The sequence below is a fragment of the Carcharodon carcharias genome, chromosome 11 (assembly GCF_017639515.1).
Source record: "Carcharodon carcharias isolate sCarCar2 chromosome 11, sCarCar2.pri, whole genome shotgun sequence".
Lineage (NCBI taxonomy): Eukaryota > Metazoa > Chordata > Chondrichthyes > Lamniformes > Lamnidae > Carcharodon > Carcharodon carcharias.
The window spans coordinates 59,113,850-59,127,377 of record NC_054477.1 but is presented as its reverse complement, the minus strand read 5'-3'; the positions used below and the strand labels follow the sequence as shown (position 1 = coordinate 59,127,377).

The following is a 13,528-nucleotide window of genomic DNA, read 5'->3' as shown; positions in this document are numbered from 1 at the left end:
TGCAGGATGAGGGCAGTGAAACTTGGACATTGAGGTTTTTCTTAACGGAGATTAGGAGGTCATCACAAAGTCAAGTTTGGAGGCAACAAATGGATTGTCAAAGATTTCAACAATAGTAGAAGTAACAAGGGTAAATGTAGGTGATATTGTGGAAGTAGACAATCTTGGTGACTGATCGCATATGGGATTTCAAATTTGGTTCTGGTTCAGACAGAGCGATGAGCTTGTTTACAACCTGGTTCTAATGTAATCAGGGCAAACATATGGAATTTTTGGTAGGGAAAAAAATAAGATGGCATTGCTTTTCCCAGTATTCAGTAACAGTTGATACAATAGTATAGGGAGGAACTATTCCTATTGGTGGAAGGGTCAAGAACCAGAGAACACTTTCTTTTGCCAGAGGCAACAGAAGGAATTTTTTTTAAAACCATTTGGACCTGGAATGCTTTGTCAGTGTGTGTGGTGGAAGCAGATTCAATCATGACTTTCAAAAGGGAATTCATAATTATCTGCAGAGAAGTAATTTGCAGAGAGATGGGGAAAAGGCAGGGGAGTGGGAGTAGCTGAGTAGTTTGTATATAGCTGGTGCAGATTAGCAGTCTCCTGTGCTTGTTACCATTTTATGATTCTTTTCTATAGGTGGTTGTAAAATCAAAGGTGGTGGGGGAAAGCTTGGGTACGTTCCATATGCTTGTGGAAACTATGTACCTACAAGTAACATTGTCAAGGGCAACATGTAAACAAGGAAAAAGATGACCAAGTGGGAATGGAAGGAAAAGCTTAAGACACGCTAGTTTGCAACAAAAAGGAATAAAAGTCATCAGATCCTTTAACATTTGTGTTTTGCTCTTGTAGGCTTGTAAGAGAGGAAATGCTGATATTGTAAGACTTCTGCTAGAATATGGTGCAGACTGTGGCATCCTGTCTAAACACCAGAACAATGCTCTATACTATGCTAAACAGAGCAATAACGTACTAGTATATGATCTGCTAAAGAATCACGTGGAAACGTAAGTGCATCACCAGGAATATTGCATTAAGTTGCTATGTCAGGTGGCTAAAATTGACTTATTTTCAACAATCTCAAATGTCTGATTTCTACCTTAATCCATCCGTATTAGTCTTAGCATTATACTGCTTGATATTTTGATTATATCTGGATATTTGTATTTTTAGGAGCACTGGTTAAGTTTTTAAGTCACTGGGGAACTGATTATCTAATGAGTAGCCAAACCATCTGGGATAGGCAGGTCCAAGATTCAACCCATGGTCTGTGGTATGGTTCCTGATCTCAGTTTTGTCTCTTTGGCTTTTTGGCACCCTGGTTTAGAGAAGTTTCCGGCACATGATCTAGAGACCCCTGCTAGAATTGAGTTTGAACCAGCTGAATATCCTGCCAGCACACGCCTATAAACTCAGATGTTTGCAGCACAGAAGGAGGCCATTCAGCGCATTGTGTCTGCGCTGGTCAACAAAGACCTAACTACACTAATCCCATTTTCCAGCGCTTGGTCCATAGCCCTGGAGGCTATGGCAATGCAAGTGAATATCTAAATACTTCTTAAATGGCAGAGTTCCAGACTCCCACAACCCCCTGGGTGAAAAAAATCTCCTGAACTCCCCTCACCCTTCTACCTCTTACCTTGAATTTATGCCCCCTGGTTATTGACCCTTCTACTAATGGAAAAAGGTCCTTCCTATACACCCTATCTATGCTCCTCATAATCTTATATACCTCTATCAGGACCCTGCTCAACCTTCGCTGCTCCAAGGAAAACAACCCCAACCTATCCAATATTTCATTGCTCAGACCCTCCAGTCTAGGCTTACAAATACAATCCTCACCACTTGTACCATCTCATTTATCCCACACAGCACTTATTTTGGCAAATGACGCATCAGTTACCAAGGCGCTGCTTAAAACAGTGGGCCGGCAGTTTTCCAGTTGTTCCAAGCGCAATTACCCATTGATTAATGGCTTTCACTTAGTTCTATCCGACAAAAGCTGCTGAAATTCTATCGCAGGAACTGTAAATGCAGCTAGCGATGCAACTAACCAGATTAGTTTCTTCACTTCGGCCTCATTCAGCTCTCCATAGGTGAATAAGAAGCAAAGCTTTCATCTTCCATAGTTTGATGGTAGCCAGGAATGTTTTCTACAATATCATTGAGAAATATTAACCATGGAGAAGCTCAGAATTCCTATGCAGATCACTGACAGCAAAATCTGTCTGAGAGCAGGAGAGAAATGGAAAGACTGCCTGCATGGGCTAATTTCCTGACCATGATGTGGAAAAGTCACTTCCATTAAGGGGGGAATGAAGATCTGAACTGAAATTCCAGATCTGGCAGTGCTTAACCAATAAGTTAATTTTAATTTCTGAAGTTGTCAAAACTCTGCTTGAAATCCTAACATGATAACCAGCTGCCATGTTTTGCTGGCAGATCGTGTTCACGTGAATGCACGCTTAAATGGTTGTGGCTGTACTTTGACGGTCACTGGGGTGTGTGGAAGCCTGCAGAGAAGAGGGAAGAAAAGTAAAACAAAACAGTACTTTCTTAGCAATGTGACCTTTTCCAGCTATGGTCTTATACTTCTCCTTTCCCCAGTACTGTAGCTGGGAAATTTACAATCAGGACTCTTGTCACAATTGCTTTGATTTATGCCAACAGAATTTCCCATTAGTGTGTTTTTTTGCCTCATTCCTTCCTGTGGGTAATTTCCTGTCAGTATGGCTGAGATCATCAATTTAATCATGTTAAGGATCACAGGAATAAATCCACACCATGTTATTAAGAGGTAAATGTATAGTGTGTTCTTTGATTTGTATTTTTCATGACCATGTTTGGAAAAGACTGAAGAACACAGAATTTGTTCTGGCAAATTTTTTAGTTTATTTGGATTTAAAAACTTACAGGATGTGCAATTTAATTTTCTGACTAGTATATCCAGAGTAACAGATGAAACAATCAGGGATTACTTTGAAGCACGTCTGTCATTGCTGGAACCTGTATTTCCTGTAGCTTGTCACAGACTTTGTGAAGGACCAGACTTTGCTTTGGACTTCAACTATAAACCTCAGCACAGTTCAGTTGAAGGTATGTGAACTTACTGCAATATAAACGTAAAATCTCCTAATACTGGCTATGATAGGCTTCATTGGCTTATTCTAAAAATATTAGGGGGGATCTTTGTGTGGCTTGCGTAAAATATCAGTAAGAGATTTCACCTTTTGATTCTGACTTTTAGTTTCTCTTTGACTTCAAGCATGGCCTTTTTACTGAAAATGGCTGTTTTCATTTCAGAAAAAAAGCTCTTGTAAGTCTGAAATAAAATACAAAATGTTGAGAATGTGAAACTAAATGTTTGGGTCAACATTTTGGGTTTGATCCTTCAGAACTGTTGGTAGTCAGGCATAGAGCTCTTTGATACAACTGATCAACAGAAAAAAGAGTTGGAGAATCTCGAGTAAAATCAAGTGTTCAAAAACGTTAACTCCTGTGTTTTGAACCCCCAGGTTTTTCTTTCTCTCTTTATTACCTCCAACTGGAGCACACACTGAGCAAATTTAACAGGCTGGAATCAATAAGGGGAATCCAGATTTAAAGGAGTTAGAAGCACATTTACCAAACTTTTTAGTGCAATATGAGGCATAACTGCAGTTTGACTTTATATAAATTTCTTTGATTCACATGCCTTTTTTTTTTACATGGTATGTGGGCATTGCTGGCTAGGCCAGCATTTATTGTCAATCCCTAATTTCCCTTAAGAAGATAGGGTTGAGCCATCACCAGCCATGTGGTGTAGGCATACCCATAGTGCAGTTAGGAAGGGAACTCCAGGCTTTTGACCCAGCAACAGTGAAGGAGCGATGAAAGAGTTCCAAGTCAGGATGGTATGTGACTTTGAGAACTTGCAGTTGGTGGTGCTCCCATGCATCTGCCCTTGCCCTTCTAGATGGTAGAGGTCATAGGTTTGAAAGACAAATGGTGCAAACCATTTTTGTTACCATCATTTACAAAGATGCTGCTTGAAACTTGCTATTAAATGTGGCAACTATTTCTGGCAGTTAGAGTAGTGGTTTGCTTGTGATTACCTGTCAGTAAATTATTCACTGCTTGCAAGCAGGACTAGTATTTAGAACATATCTCAATTATCTTTGCTGCAATGGATAAAAATCTTTTTGTGAAATTTTACAAAAGGGAAATTTTCAAAAGTCTCTAGAACGCCTACTGCTGTGAGCCCTTGCTGGCTTCCCGACACTTTCATGCTACTTTAAAGTTAAGGCCCGGACTTCCATTCCCTGACTGCATGGTAATTGCCTGGGAAGTTCAAACTTCCGATGGGTGACTACCTTGCACCGGAGCCATCCAAAACTACGAATCAAATCGGAGACTTCGGATGGTTCCGACTCTCTTAACAGAATAGTTTTCCAGAAAAAGTTATAAAACCCTTTCTAAGACACTAGACCTTGCGACTACCTCACCCAACTACCCTCCCAAAAACTTGAAAATTCTGAATCTCAATTGGAAAGTCCAGAAGTAAGGGGGAGTGAATGTCAAGGAGAGACGTTTAAAAAGAAGCCCCTTCAGTGATGTCAGAAGGGAAGGAGCTGATTGAGTGGCTGGTGAGTTTTTTGAGATCAAATCAGGGACAAGTGTACCTAGTAAATAGGTATTTAAAATGGTTCCATTGTTTTAGTGCTTAGTGTGTAGAAAAATAAAGATAACTTGCAGTGAATTTAAAGGCAGATGCAAATAATATAAATAATCTAAAGTATGGCAGAGCAGTTTGTGTGTCTTGGCTGCGTATGTGGGAGTTTGTGGACAGCAGGACTGTTTCAAGCAAAACGGCCACAGTAGATGTCTCGGTCTTGAATCTTTCCTGATCCATCACTGAGCTGGAGTGCAGGTTGGAGACATCCTGATGTGTAAGGAGGAGGCGTAGTATCTGGACACATTGCTCTCTTCTTCGGTCACACCTTGTGGAGAGGTGCAGGTTTGGAATGGAGTTGGTGTGACCAATAGCCAATAGTCTATAGAGTAATGTTATTTATATAAACTTCTAGAAGGTGTTTGATAAAGAGAACATCAGCTAAAGTTGAAGGTCATGGTTTTGAAGGAAAATCATCAATCTGGTTAAGAATTTAGTAGGAGGCAGAGCAGGGATAATGGGCAAGTACTCTAATTGGCAGGATGTGACTAAGGGTGTCCTACAAGGACCTGTGTTAGACCTTCAACTATTCACTGTGTTTGTTAATTATATAACCAATTTGCTGATAACACAAGAAATAGGAACAGGAATAGGCCATATGGCTCCACCATTCAATATGATTATGGCTGAAACAAAAACAAAAATACCTGGAAAAACTCAACAGGTCTAACAGCATCTGCGGAGAGGAACACAGCTGACATTTCGAGTCCGTATGACTCTTCATCTGAGTTGGGCTTCAACTCCTCTTTCCTGCCTGCTCCCCATATCGCTCGATTCCCTGAGCGACCAAAGATTTGAGTATCCTAGCCTTAAATGTATTCAATGATGGAGAATCCACAACTCTCTGGGATAGAGAATTCCAAAGATTAGCAACCATTTGAGTGAAATAATTTCTCCTCATTTCAGTTCTAAATGATCAGCCCCTTATCCAGTGACTGTGCCCCCGTGTTTTAGATTCTCTGACTAGTGGAAACAACCTCAGCAAACTTGGATAAATTACTCTGTCTCTTCATCCATTTATTTTAATATAGATTGTAAATAGCTGAGGCTCCAGCACCGGTTCTTGTGGCACTCTTCTGGTCACAGCCTGCCTGCAGCTTGAAAATGCTTCATTTATACCCACTCTGTGTTTTGTGTCATTTAACCAATCCCTGCTAATATATTACTCCCAACTCTGTGAGCCCGTATCTTGCCTATTAACATTTTATGTGGCACCTTCTTGAATTTATTTTGGAAACCTGGTTCCCCTTTATCTATCCTACTAGTTGCATTCTCAAAAAAATTCTAATACATTTGTCAAACAGGATTTCCCTTTTGTAAAACCATGTTGACTTGTTCTAATTATACTATGCTTTTCTAAGTGCATTGTTAAGACTTCCTTAATAATAGGTTCTGGCATTTTCCCAATGACTGATCTTAGGCTAACTGACCTGTAAGTTGCCTGTTTTCTCTCTCCCTTCTTTCTTGAAAGGTGCTGTTACATTTGTCAACTTCCAACCTGCTGGGACCATTGGTGAATCTGGGAAATGTTGGAAAATCTTAGTCAATGCATCCACTACCTCTTTAGAACCTAAGTTGTAGGCTATCGGGTCCCAGGGATTTTTTGGATTTTAGTTCCATAACTTTCTACAATACGTTTTCTCTGCTGGAATTAATTATCTTAATTTCCTCATTCATTTTAGGCCCTAGATTACTCTGTTTCTGATATGCAACTTGTCTTCTACTCTGAAAACGGACATAAAATATTCAATGCCTTTCCCATTTCCTCATCCCCCATGATAATTTCTCCTGCCTCTGCTTCTAAGGGACTAATTATTACTTAGCTACTCTTTCTTTATATATAAAAACCTCTTGCCATTTGTGTCTATATTTCTGGCTAGTTTATTCTCATTCTATTTTTTCCTTTCATTTTAATCAGTCTTTGGTGGCCCTTGGGTTTCAAAACACATCCAATCCTCAGACTTGCTACTGTTTATTGCAACATTATAAACCACTTCTTCTAATCTAACATAATCCTTAACTTCCTGTGTGCACAAAAAATAGGTGGTTCCTACTGAATTTTTGTTTTTCAATATAATGTATTTTTGTTGAACACTGAATTATTTTGATGGCACAAAAGTAGGTGGCATAGTAAATGGTGTAGATGATAACATAAAAATTGAGTATTTGACACAGAGTGAGCACAATTGACAAGTGGATTTCAATGTCATTAAATGGGGTCAATAACTTTGTACCTGAAAATTACTTTCTAAATGAAGAAGAGCTAGAAAAAGTGGAGACTTAGAGATGCAGGTACATACATCATTAAAACGTGAACATGTAAAGAAAATAATCAAAAGACTTATGGAATGTTGGCCTACATATCTAGAGGATGAGAATACTTTTTTACAAAAATATTTATTATTCATAAAATATCTTCAAAAAAATTACAAAACATTTCAAAATGGCCATCACAGTGCAATAATATTCAAATCCTCTACATCGATCATGTTGCACTCTTAGGTACTTCAACACAAAAGCTGATACATGTAATATTTGCTGTATAGTTCCAATGTGAGACATACAGCCCACGGGGATCTATACAGTTTCCAGCCCCTCGGTGCACTGTGGCTGAAAGGTCTTAGACAGTGACTTTCCCCGTTGCGCCTCTGCAGTGGCTGTCCCAAACATTAGTACGTCCCTCAGCACCTAGTTCTGGACAGAATACAAAGGGAAGAAGTTATACTTCAGTTGTACAAAGCCCTGGTTAGACCACACCTGAAGTACTGCGAAGTGTTTTAGGAAAGATACAGTGGCCTCGGAGGGAGTGAAGCATGAATTTATCAGGGTGATACTTAAGCTCCAGGGTTAAATTATGAGGAGAGATTACACAAACTTGGGTTATATTCACTGGAATTTAGAAGGTCAAAAGGTGAGTTGATTGAAGCTTTCTAGGTTTTGAGGGGTGCCACAAGGGTTGATAGAAATTATTTCTGCTGGTAGGACCATTTAGGATTAGACTATAAATTAGAGTGAAACCTTTTCAGGTGTGAGATGAGGAAATACTTCTGCCACCCTTTTTGTTGAAGTTTGGAACTTTGTTTTGCAAAAGGCAGTTGATGCTAGATTAATTGTTAGCTTTAAACCTGAGATTGACAAGATTTTTGTTAACCAAATGTATGAAAGGATATGGAGCAAAGGCATGTAATTGCATTTGGGTTGTAGATTAACCATTATCTCATTGAATGATGGAACGTGCTCAAGGGCTATAAATGGTCTACCTTGTTCCTATATTAATGTGACTGCTTTTGTTTGTTTCTTTGCCAGATGCTGTCTGATATGTGGGGCTGGGCGGGGGGAGGGGGACGTTGTATTTCTGTCTTCATTTCAGCTTTACACCAGCTATTGCATAGAAGGGGCAAATCACATTTGTGAGGGCACATCTGCTATAAGTCGGTTGAGACTGCATTTGTATTAGTGAGAATCTGTTTTGCATGCCAATAGATTAAACTAATCCAGGATGCACTCTTTCCTAGGAACTGGGATTCTTCTCTTCATCTTTCATGCAAACTTTTATAGCCATGACCACATAGTGGCTAAACTTTGTGGATCCTGCAGTGTTCAGGCTGTTATTCTAAATGATAAATTTCAGCTTCCTGTATTTTTGGTAAGTACTTGTTCTTTTTATTGTTTTCCTAACTTGTCAATCTGTGACTAAATTTGCTACTTGCTGCCCGAGCATGAAAGTGGCATTTTAAAGCAATGCAATTTTCATTTCCATTGATTTCACTTTTATGTTTGGGCAGCAAATTGAAAATCTATGCTGCGTCTAAATTTTAAATGTTATGTTGCACATAAGTCGTATATGAAGCCCAGTACTTGTATGCCACCAAAACTGTGATGTAAGCTTAGACAACAATAAACAGATAAGTATTTATACACATGGTTCAGTTATGAATCAAAATTTTACATTTCAGGGAATTGTGCCTAGCTGGTCTGTGTTTTTTAGCAATATTCAAATTTTTTAGTACTGAGAAGAGAGACATGTTGCCAAAGCTTGCACTTATCAGGACAAACACGCATGCCAAATTTCACATGATCTCAACAATTTATACTACAGGAGAAAAGAATGCTGATTGGTTGGTGGGGTGACTCTGGCAGGGTCGGTAGGGCTGAATTGTCTACTTTTACTCCTGCTCCTAAGTCCTATGTTCTTATTCCAGAGGGAAAAGTTATTTCAGAATTTTGGGTCTGATGACATCTTTGAAGATTTTGTGTGACCGCTTCAGCTGTATCTGCTCAGCCAATGACCAGCCTGTGGAAGTTATTTAGGTTCAACCAGGCCATTTCCCTTCATTTTACTGGGTGGATTCAAAAGAATACTGTACAGTAGAGGTAATCCTTTCAGGCATGCTTGACTAGCAGACATGCATCTGGGTGGGATCCGGGCGTGATATCTTGACTTGGAGCAAGAGAATGGTAGATGGTCAAACCAACTGTAGGACATTTGGATCACAGTACACGGACTCTGGAGGTGAAAGCTGTTCATGTTTCTCAAAAGCCGTAGGCACTCTCATTTCTACTTGACAGAAGCCAAATTCCTGAGCATGAAAATTTGTTTTTCCTCTGCCACTGATCACATGAATGGCTGAAAAGATATAAGTAGATAGTGAGTTATACCGATAAACTTTAAAGGTTTTGCAGGTCATGGTTCTGAGAAAGCAAGAGACAGGAGACAGGAACTCGCTATTTCACCAAGGATTTTCTCAATTTGGTGCTATCAAATCAACTATTTAATGATAGTTGATCAGATTTCCTGTTTCCAGTGGTAGATATCAGTTCTTTGGTTCTTGCTGTTACGATCCCAGCTGATAATACTGGACAAGTCAGTTCCCATAGTGAAACCTGGCTTGATACATCCTAACTTTAAGAAACTGTGGAGGAAAGTTACTGAACAAATTCACAGGAGACTACTATGAATTTTTAACAACAGAATATAACACTTATTAAACAAGAAAAATGAACTGTAGTACACCAGGCAAATAGGTTTTAAAGAGCTCAATGCCAACACAAGAAAATTATTCAAATCACACTATTCCTTTACTCTAGCAAAATCTTCACAGACACAAATTCAGAAACAATTTACAATATTGCCCTAATATTAAGGGTAAGTATGAGGTATATGTGAATTAACAGCCGAGCTGTGGTCAGACACACCACACTCCAAAGTAAGTGACAGATGCGACCAAAGCAGATTCCATGGATTTCTCAACAACCCACCCAGACGTTTGTCACATTGTGACCAATCAGAAACTTTGTCTTTCTCATGAAGGTTTCCAATCTCCACATTTGAAGAACTTGCCTTGGAATTCTCTTCAAATGTCACTCTTACTCGGACAGCTTAAACAAGGATCCACCTCCAGGGTTGCGAGGTTCTTTTTACTCTGGATCTTGAAGTACACTCAAACTTCACCTTCTGAGCACAATTTCAGATCCTCGTCCATGCCAAGTAGAACACCACTGCTTCAAAAGAGTATCTTTGTCATGGCGGCCTGCAGCACAGAGTCACCGACCTTCAGCTGCCTCCTTGGATCTTCAGGACATATCTCAAGCCTGTTTCACTTCAGATCTGCTCCTTGCAGCTCTCTAACTTGGGGACTATTGCTCTGCTTTCTTTTAACTTGACCTCTGGGACCACTTTCTGATCCCTGTCTTTGACTGTGCCTGGGATTTTCTTCTGGGTCCTCTCCCTATGTCCTGCTCCTTGTGACCCTTTCCTTGGTAATGGAGCTCTGGTTCAGGTCATTTGACCTGCAGTTTCGCACTGTTTGTTCTTCCTTGTGTGCAGGGCCGGTCCTCAGGCTGAAGATGTGAAAAACCCGAACTGTGCAGCCACTTGCTGGCATGTGCACAGGAGACACAGAAAATTGGAGTAGGTCATTTGGCCCTTCGAGCCTGCTTTGCTATTCAATATGATTATGACTGATCCTCTATCTCAGTGCCATATTCCAGCTCTCATACCCCTTGATGCTTTTCGTCTAGAAATCTATCCACTTTCTCCTCAAATATATTCAGTGACTTGGCCTCCACAGCCTTCTGTGGTAGAGAATTCTACAGGTTCACCAACCTCTGAGTGAAGAAATTTCTCCTCATCTTAGTCCTAAATGGTTTGCCCCGTATCCTGAGACTGTGACTCCTTGTTCTAGACACCCCAGCCAGAGGTAACGTCATCCCTGTATCCAGTCAGCCCAATCTCTCCTCATACGATAATCCTGCCATCCCAGGAATCAGTCTAGTGAATCTTCGTTGCACTCTATGGCAAGTATATTCTTTCTTGAGTAAGGAGACCAAAACTGCGTGCACTCCTCCAGGTGTGGTCTCACCAAGGTGCCTGTACAGCTGCAGAATTCCTGACCTCCGACCACAGATTAAGGTAAGTGTTTCAGTTTCATCACATCACATTTAAACCTGTAATACAAATGGATGGTTTGTGCAGTGGTAATCCACTACATTGGTTAGTCTATCTTATGTGATCTCCTTCAGTACTCTTGGGATCTTTTCAACATTGATTTAATGCCTGGTTCTATTTAAGTTTATGTTGCAACCAGTTAGTCTTTCCTGACCTACTTGGTATCCTGCTTTGTGCAAACTGGTTAGAAGTTGTATAAAAGCAAAATATTGCAGATGCTGGAAAAACTCAGTGCAGGCAGTGTGGAGAGAGAAAGAGTTAACTTTTGAGTCCAATTTGACTCCTCTTCAGAAGTGAAGAGAGGTAGAAATGTAATGGGTTTTATGTATGTTGCTGAGAAAGGAAAGATTATGGATAGGTTAGAGGGCAGAAGAGATTAAATGACGAATGTCACGGAACAAAAGACAAAAGGAGTGGTAATGGTTGTAGTAAAGAAACAAAGCATTGGTCCAGAGTAAGTGTCAATGGCAGGATAAAGTACAGCTCTATCTGAAAGCAAAGACAGGAAAACAAGATACAGACTGGCACTCGGCAAAAAAATAATCAAGGGCAGAGTTCACAGTCTGAAGTTGTTGAACTCAAGCGCCGAATCGGAAGATGAGGCATTGTTCCTTCAGCTTGCTTTGGGCTTCGCTGGAACAAGGGGAGATGGTGGCATTGTGGTAATGTCACTAGACTAGTAATCCAGAGACCCATCCTTATGCTCTGGGGAAATAAGTTCAATTTGAATTCCGTTAATAAACCTGGAGTACAGTTTCATGGTCACCATTACAGAGGCTATCATCAATTGTCATAAAGACCCATCTGGTTCATTCATGTCTTTTAGGGAAGGAATATTTCATCCTTACCTGGTCTAGACTATATGTGACTCTAGACCCACAGCAATGTGGTTGACTCTTAATTGCCCTCTGGACTAACCTAGCAAAGTCATTTCAAGGGCAATTAGGGATGGCTAACAAATGCTGGCCTTGCCAGCTATACCCACATCCCAAGAAAGAAAGAATTGCAGCAGGCCAAGGACAAATGTGAATTAAAATGGCAAGCAATCAGGTTAGGGTCATGTATATGGACTGAATGGAGGTGTTCCACAATCTGGTCACCAAGTCTGTGCTTGGTGGTCTCGATTTGGAGGAGACTGCATTGTGAGTAGACTAAATTGAAAGTAGTGCAAGTAAATCACTGCTTCGCCTGGAAGGAGTGTTTGCGGCTTGGACAGTTAGGAGAGAGGAAGTAAACTGGCAGGTGTTAGACCTCCTGCAATTGCATGGGAAGGGGACAAGATGTTGGAGGTGATAAGAGCTGTGGAGCAGGGAGTCACAAGAGAATGGTCCCTTCAGAATGCTGACGGGAGGGGAAGATGTGTTTGGCGGTGGCATCACACTGGGGGTGGTGGAAATGGCAGAGGATGATCCTTTGAATGTGAAGGCTGGGAATTGAGGACAAGGAATTCTATTGTGATTCTGGGATGGAGGGGAAAAGTGAGAGAAAGAGTTCAGACATTGTTGAGGACCCTGCCAACCGAGGGTGGGGGGGCACATCCTTGGTTGAGGAAAAAGGAAGGCCTGTTGGAAGCACCATTGCAAAGGTAGCATTATTGGAACAGATGAGATGGTGAAACTAAGAATGGAATAGAGTCCTTACAAGAAGCAGGATGTGAGGAATTGTAGTCGAGGTAGCTGTGGGAGTTGGTGAGCTTATAATGAATATTAATAATCAGCCTGTACCCAGAAATGGAGACAAAAGTCAAGGAAAGGAAGTGTTGGAGATAGACCCTATGAGGGTGAGAAAAGCAAAATTGAATTTTTCCATAAGAACGTAAGGAACAGGAGTAGGCCACTCAGCCCTTTGAGCCTGCTCTGCCATTCAATAAGACCAGGGCTGATCTGATTGTAACCTCAACCCCACATTCCTGCCTACTCCCTATAACTTTCAACCCCTTTTTAATCAAGGATCTATCTAGCTCTGTCTTAAAAATATTCAAAGGTTGCTTCTATCGCCTTTTGAGGAAGAGAGTTCAAAAGACACTCAACCCTCTGAGAAAACAATTCTCATCTGTCTTAAATGAGCAATCCCTAATTCTAGATTCTCCCACAAGAGGAAACATCCTCTCCACATCCACCCTGTCAACATCCCTCAGGATCTTAAAGGTTTGAATTAAGTTGCCTCTTACTCTTCTAAACTCCAGTGGATACAAGCCTAACCTGTCCATCCTTTCCTCATAAGGCAACTCGCCCATTCCTGGTATTGGTCGTTCCAGGCAAATGCAGGAAGCAGCACCAGTAGTCGATGTACTGAAAAATGAATTGGGCGAGGGGGCCTGAGTAGGACTTGAGCAGGGAATGTTCCACATACTGAACAAAAGGATG

At 40.7% G+C, this 13,528-nt stretch overlaps 2 protein-coding genes across 3 annotated transcripts in view; one reads left to right on the top strand and one right to left on the bottom strand.

Moving 5' to 3' along the window:
- Positions 1-13,528, top strand: part of mphosph8 (M-phase phosphoprotein 8) — a 70,418-nt gene that overhangs the window by 50,040 nt on the left and 6,850 nt on the right. Inside the window, exons 10-12 of the mRNA XM_041198908.1 lie at positions 856-1,010; positions 2,945-3,099; positions 8,230-8,360. Coding sequence (XP_041054842.1) covers positions 856-1,010; positions 2,945-3,099; positions 8,230-8,360 — 441 coding nt within the window. The remainder of the gene's footprint in view (positions 1-855; positions 1,011-2,944; positions 3,100-8,229; positions 8,361-13,528) is intronic.
- Positions 7,093-13,528, bottom strand: part of LOC121284008 (paraspeckle component 1-like) — a 106,534-nt gene continuing 100,098 nt past the window's right edge. Inside the window, exon 12 of one of the 2 annotated variants that reach the window (XR_005944419.1) lies at positions 7,093-9,341. The gene's annotated coding sequence lies outside the window, so the exon portion shown is untranslated. The remainder of the gene's footprint in view (positions 9,342-13,528) is intronic. The other variant, XR_005944420.1, reaches the window with a different exon arrangement.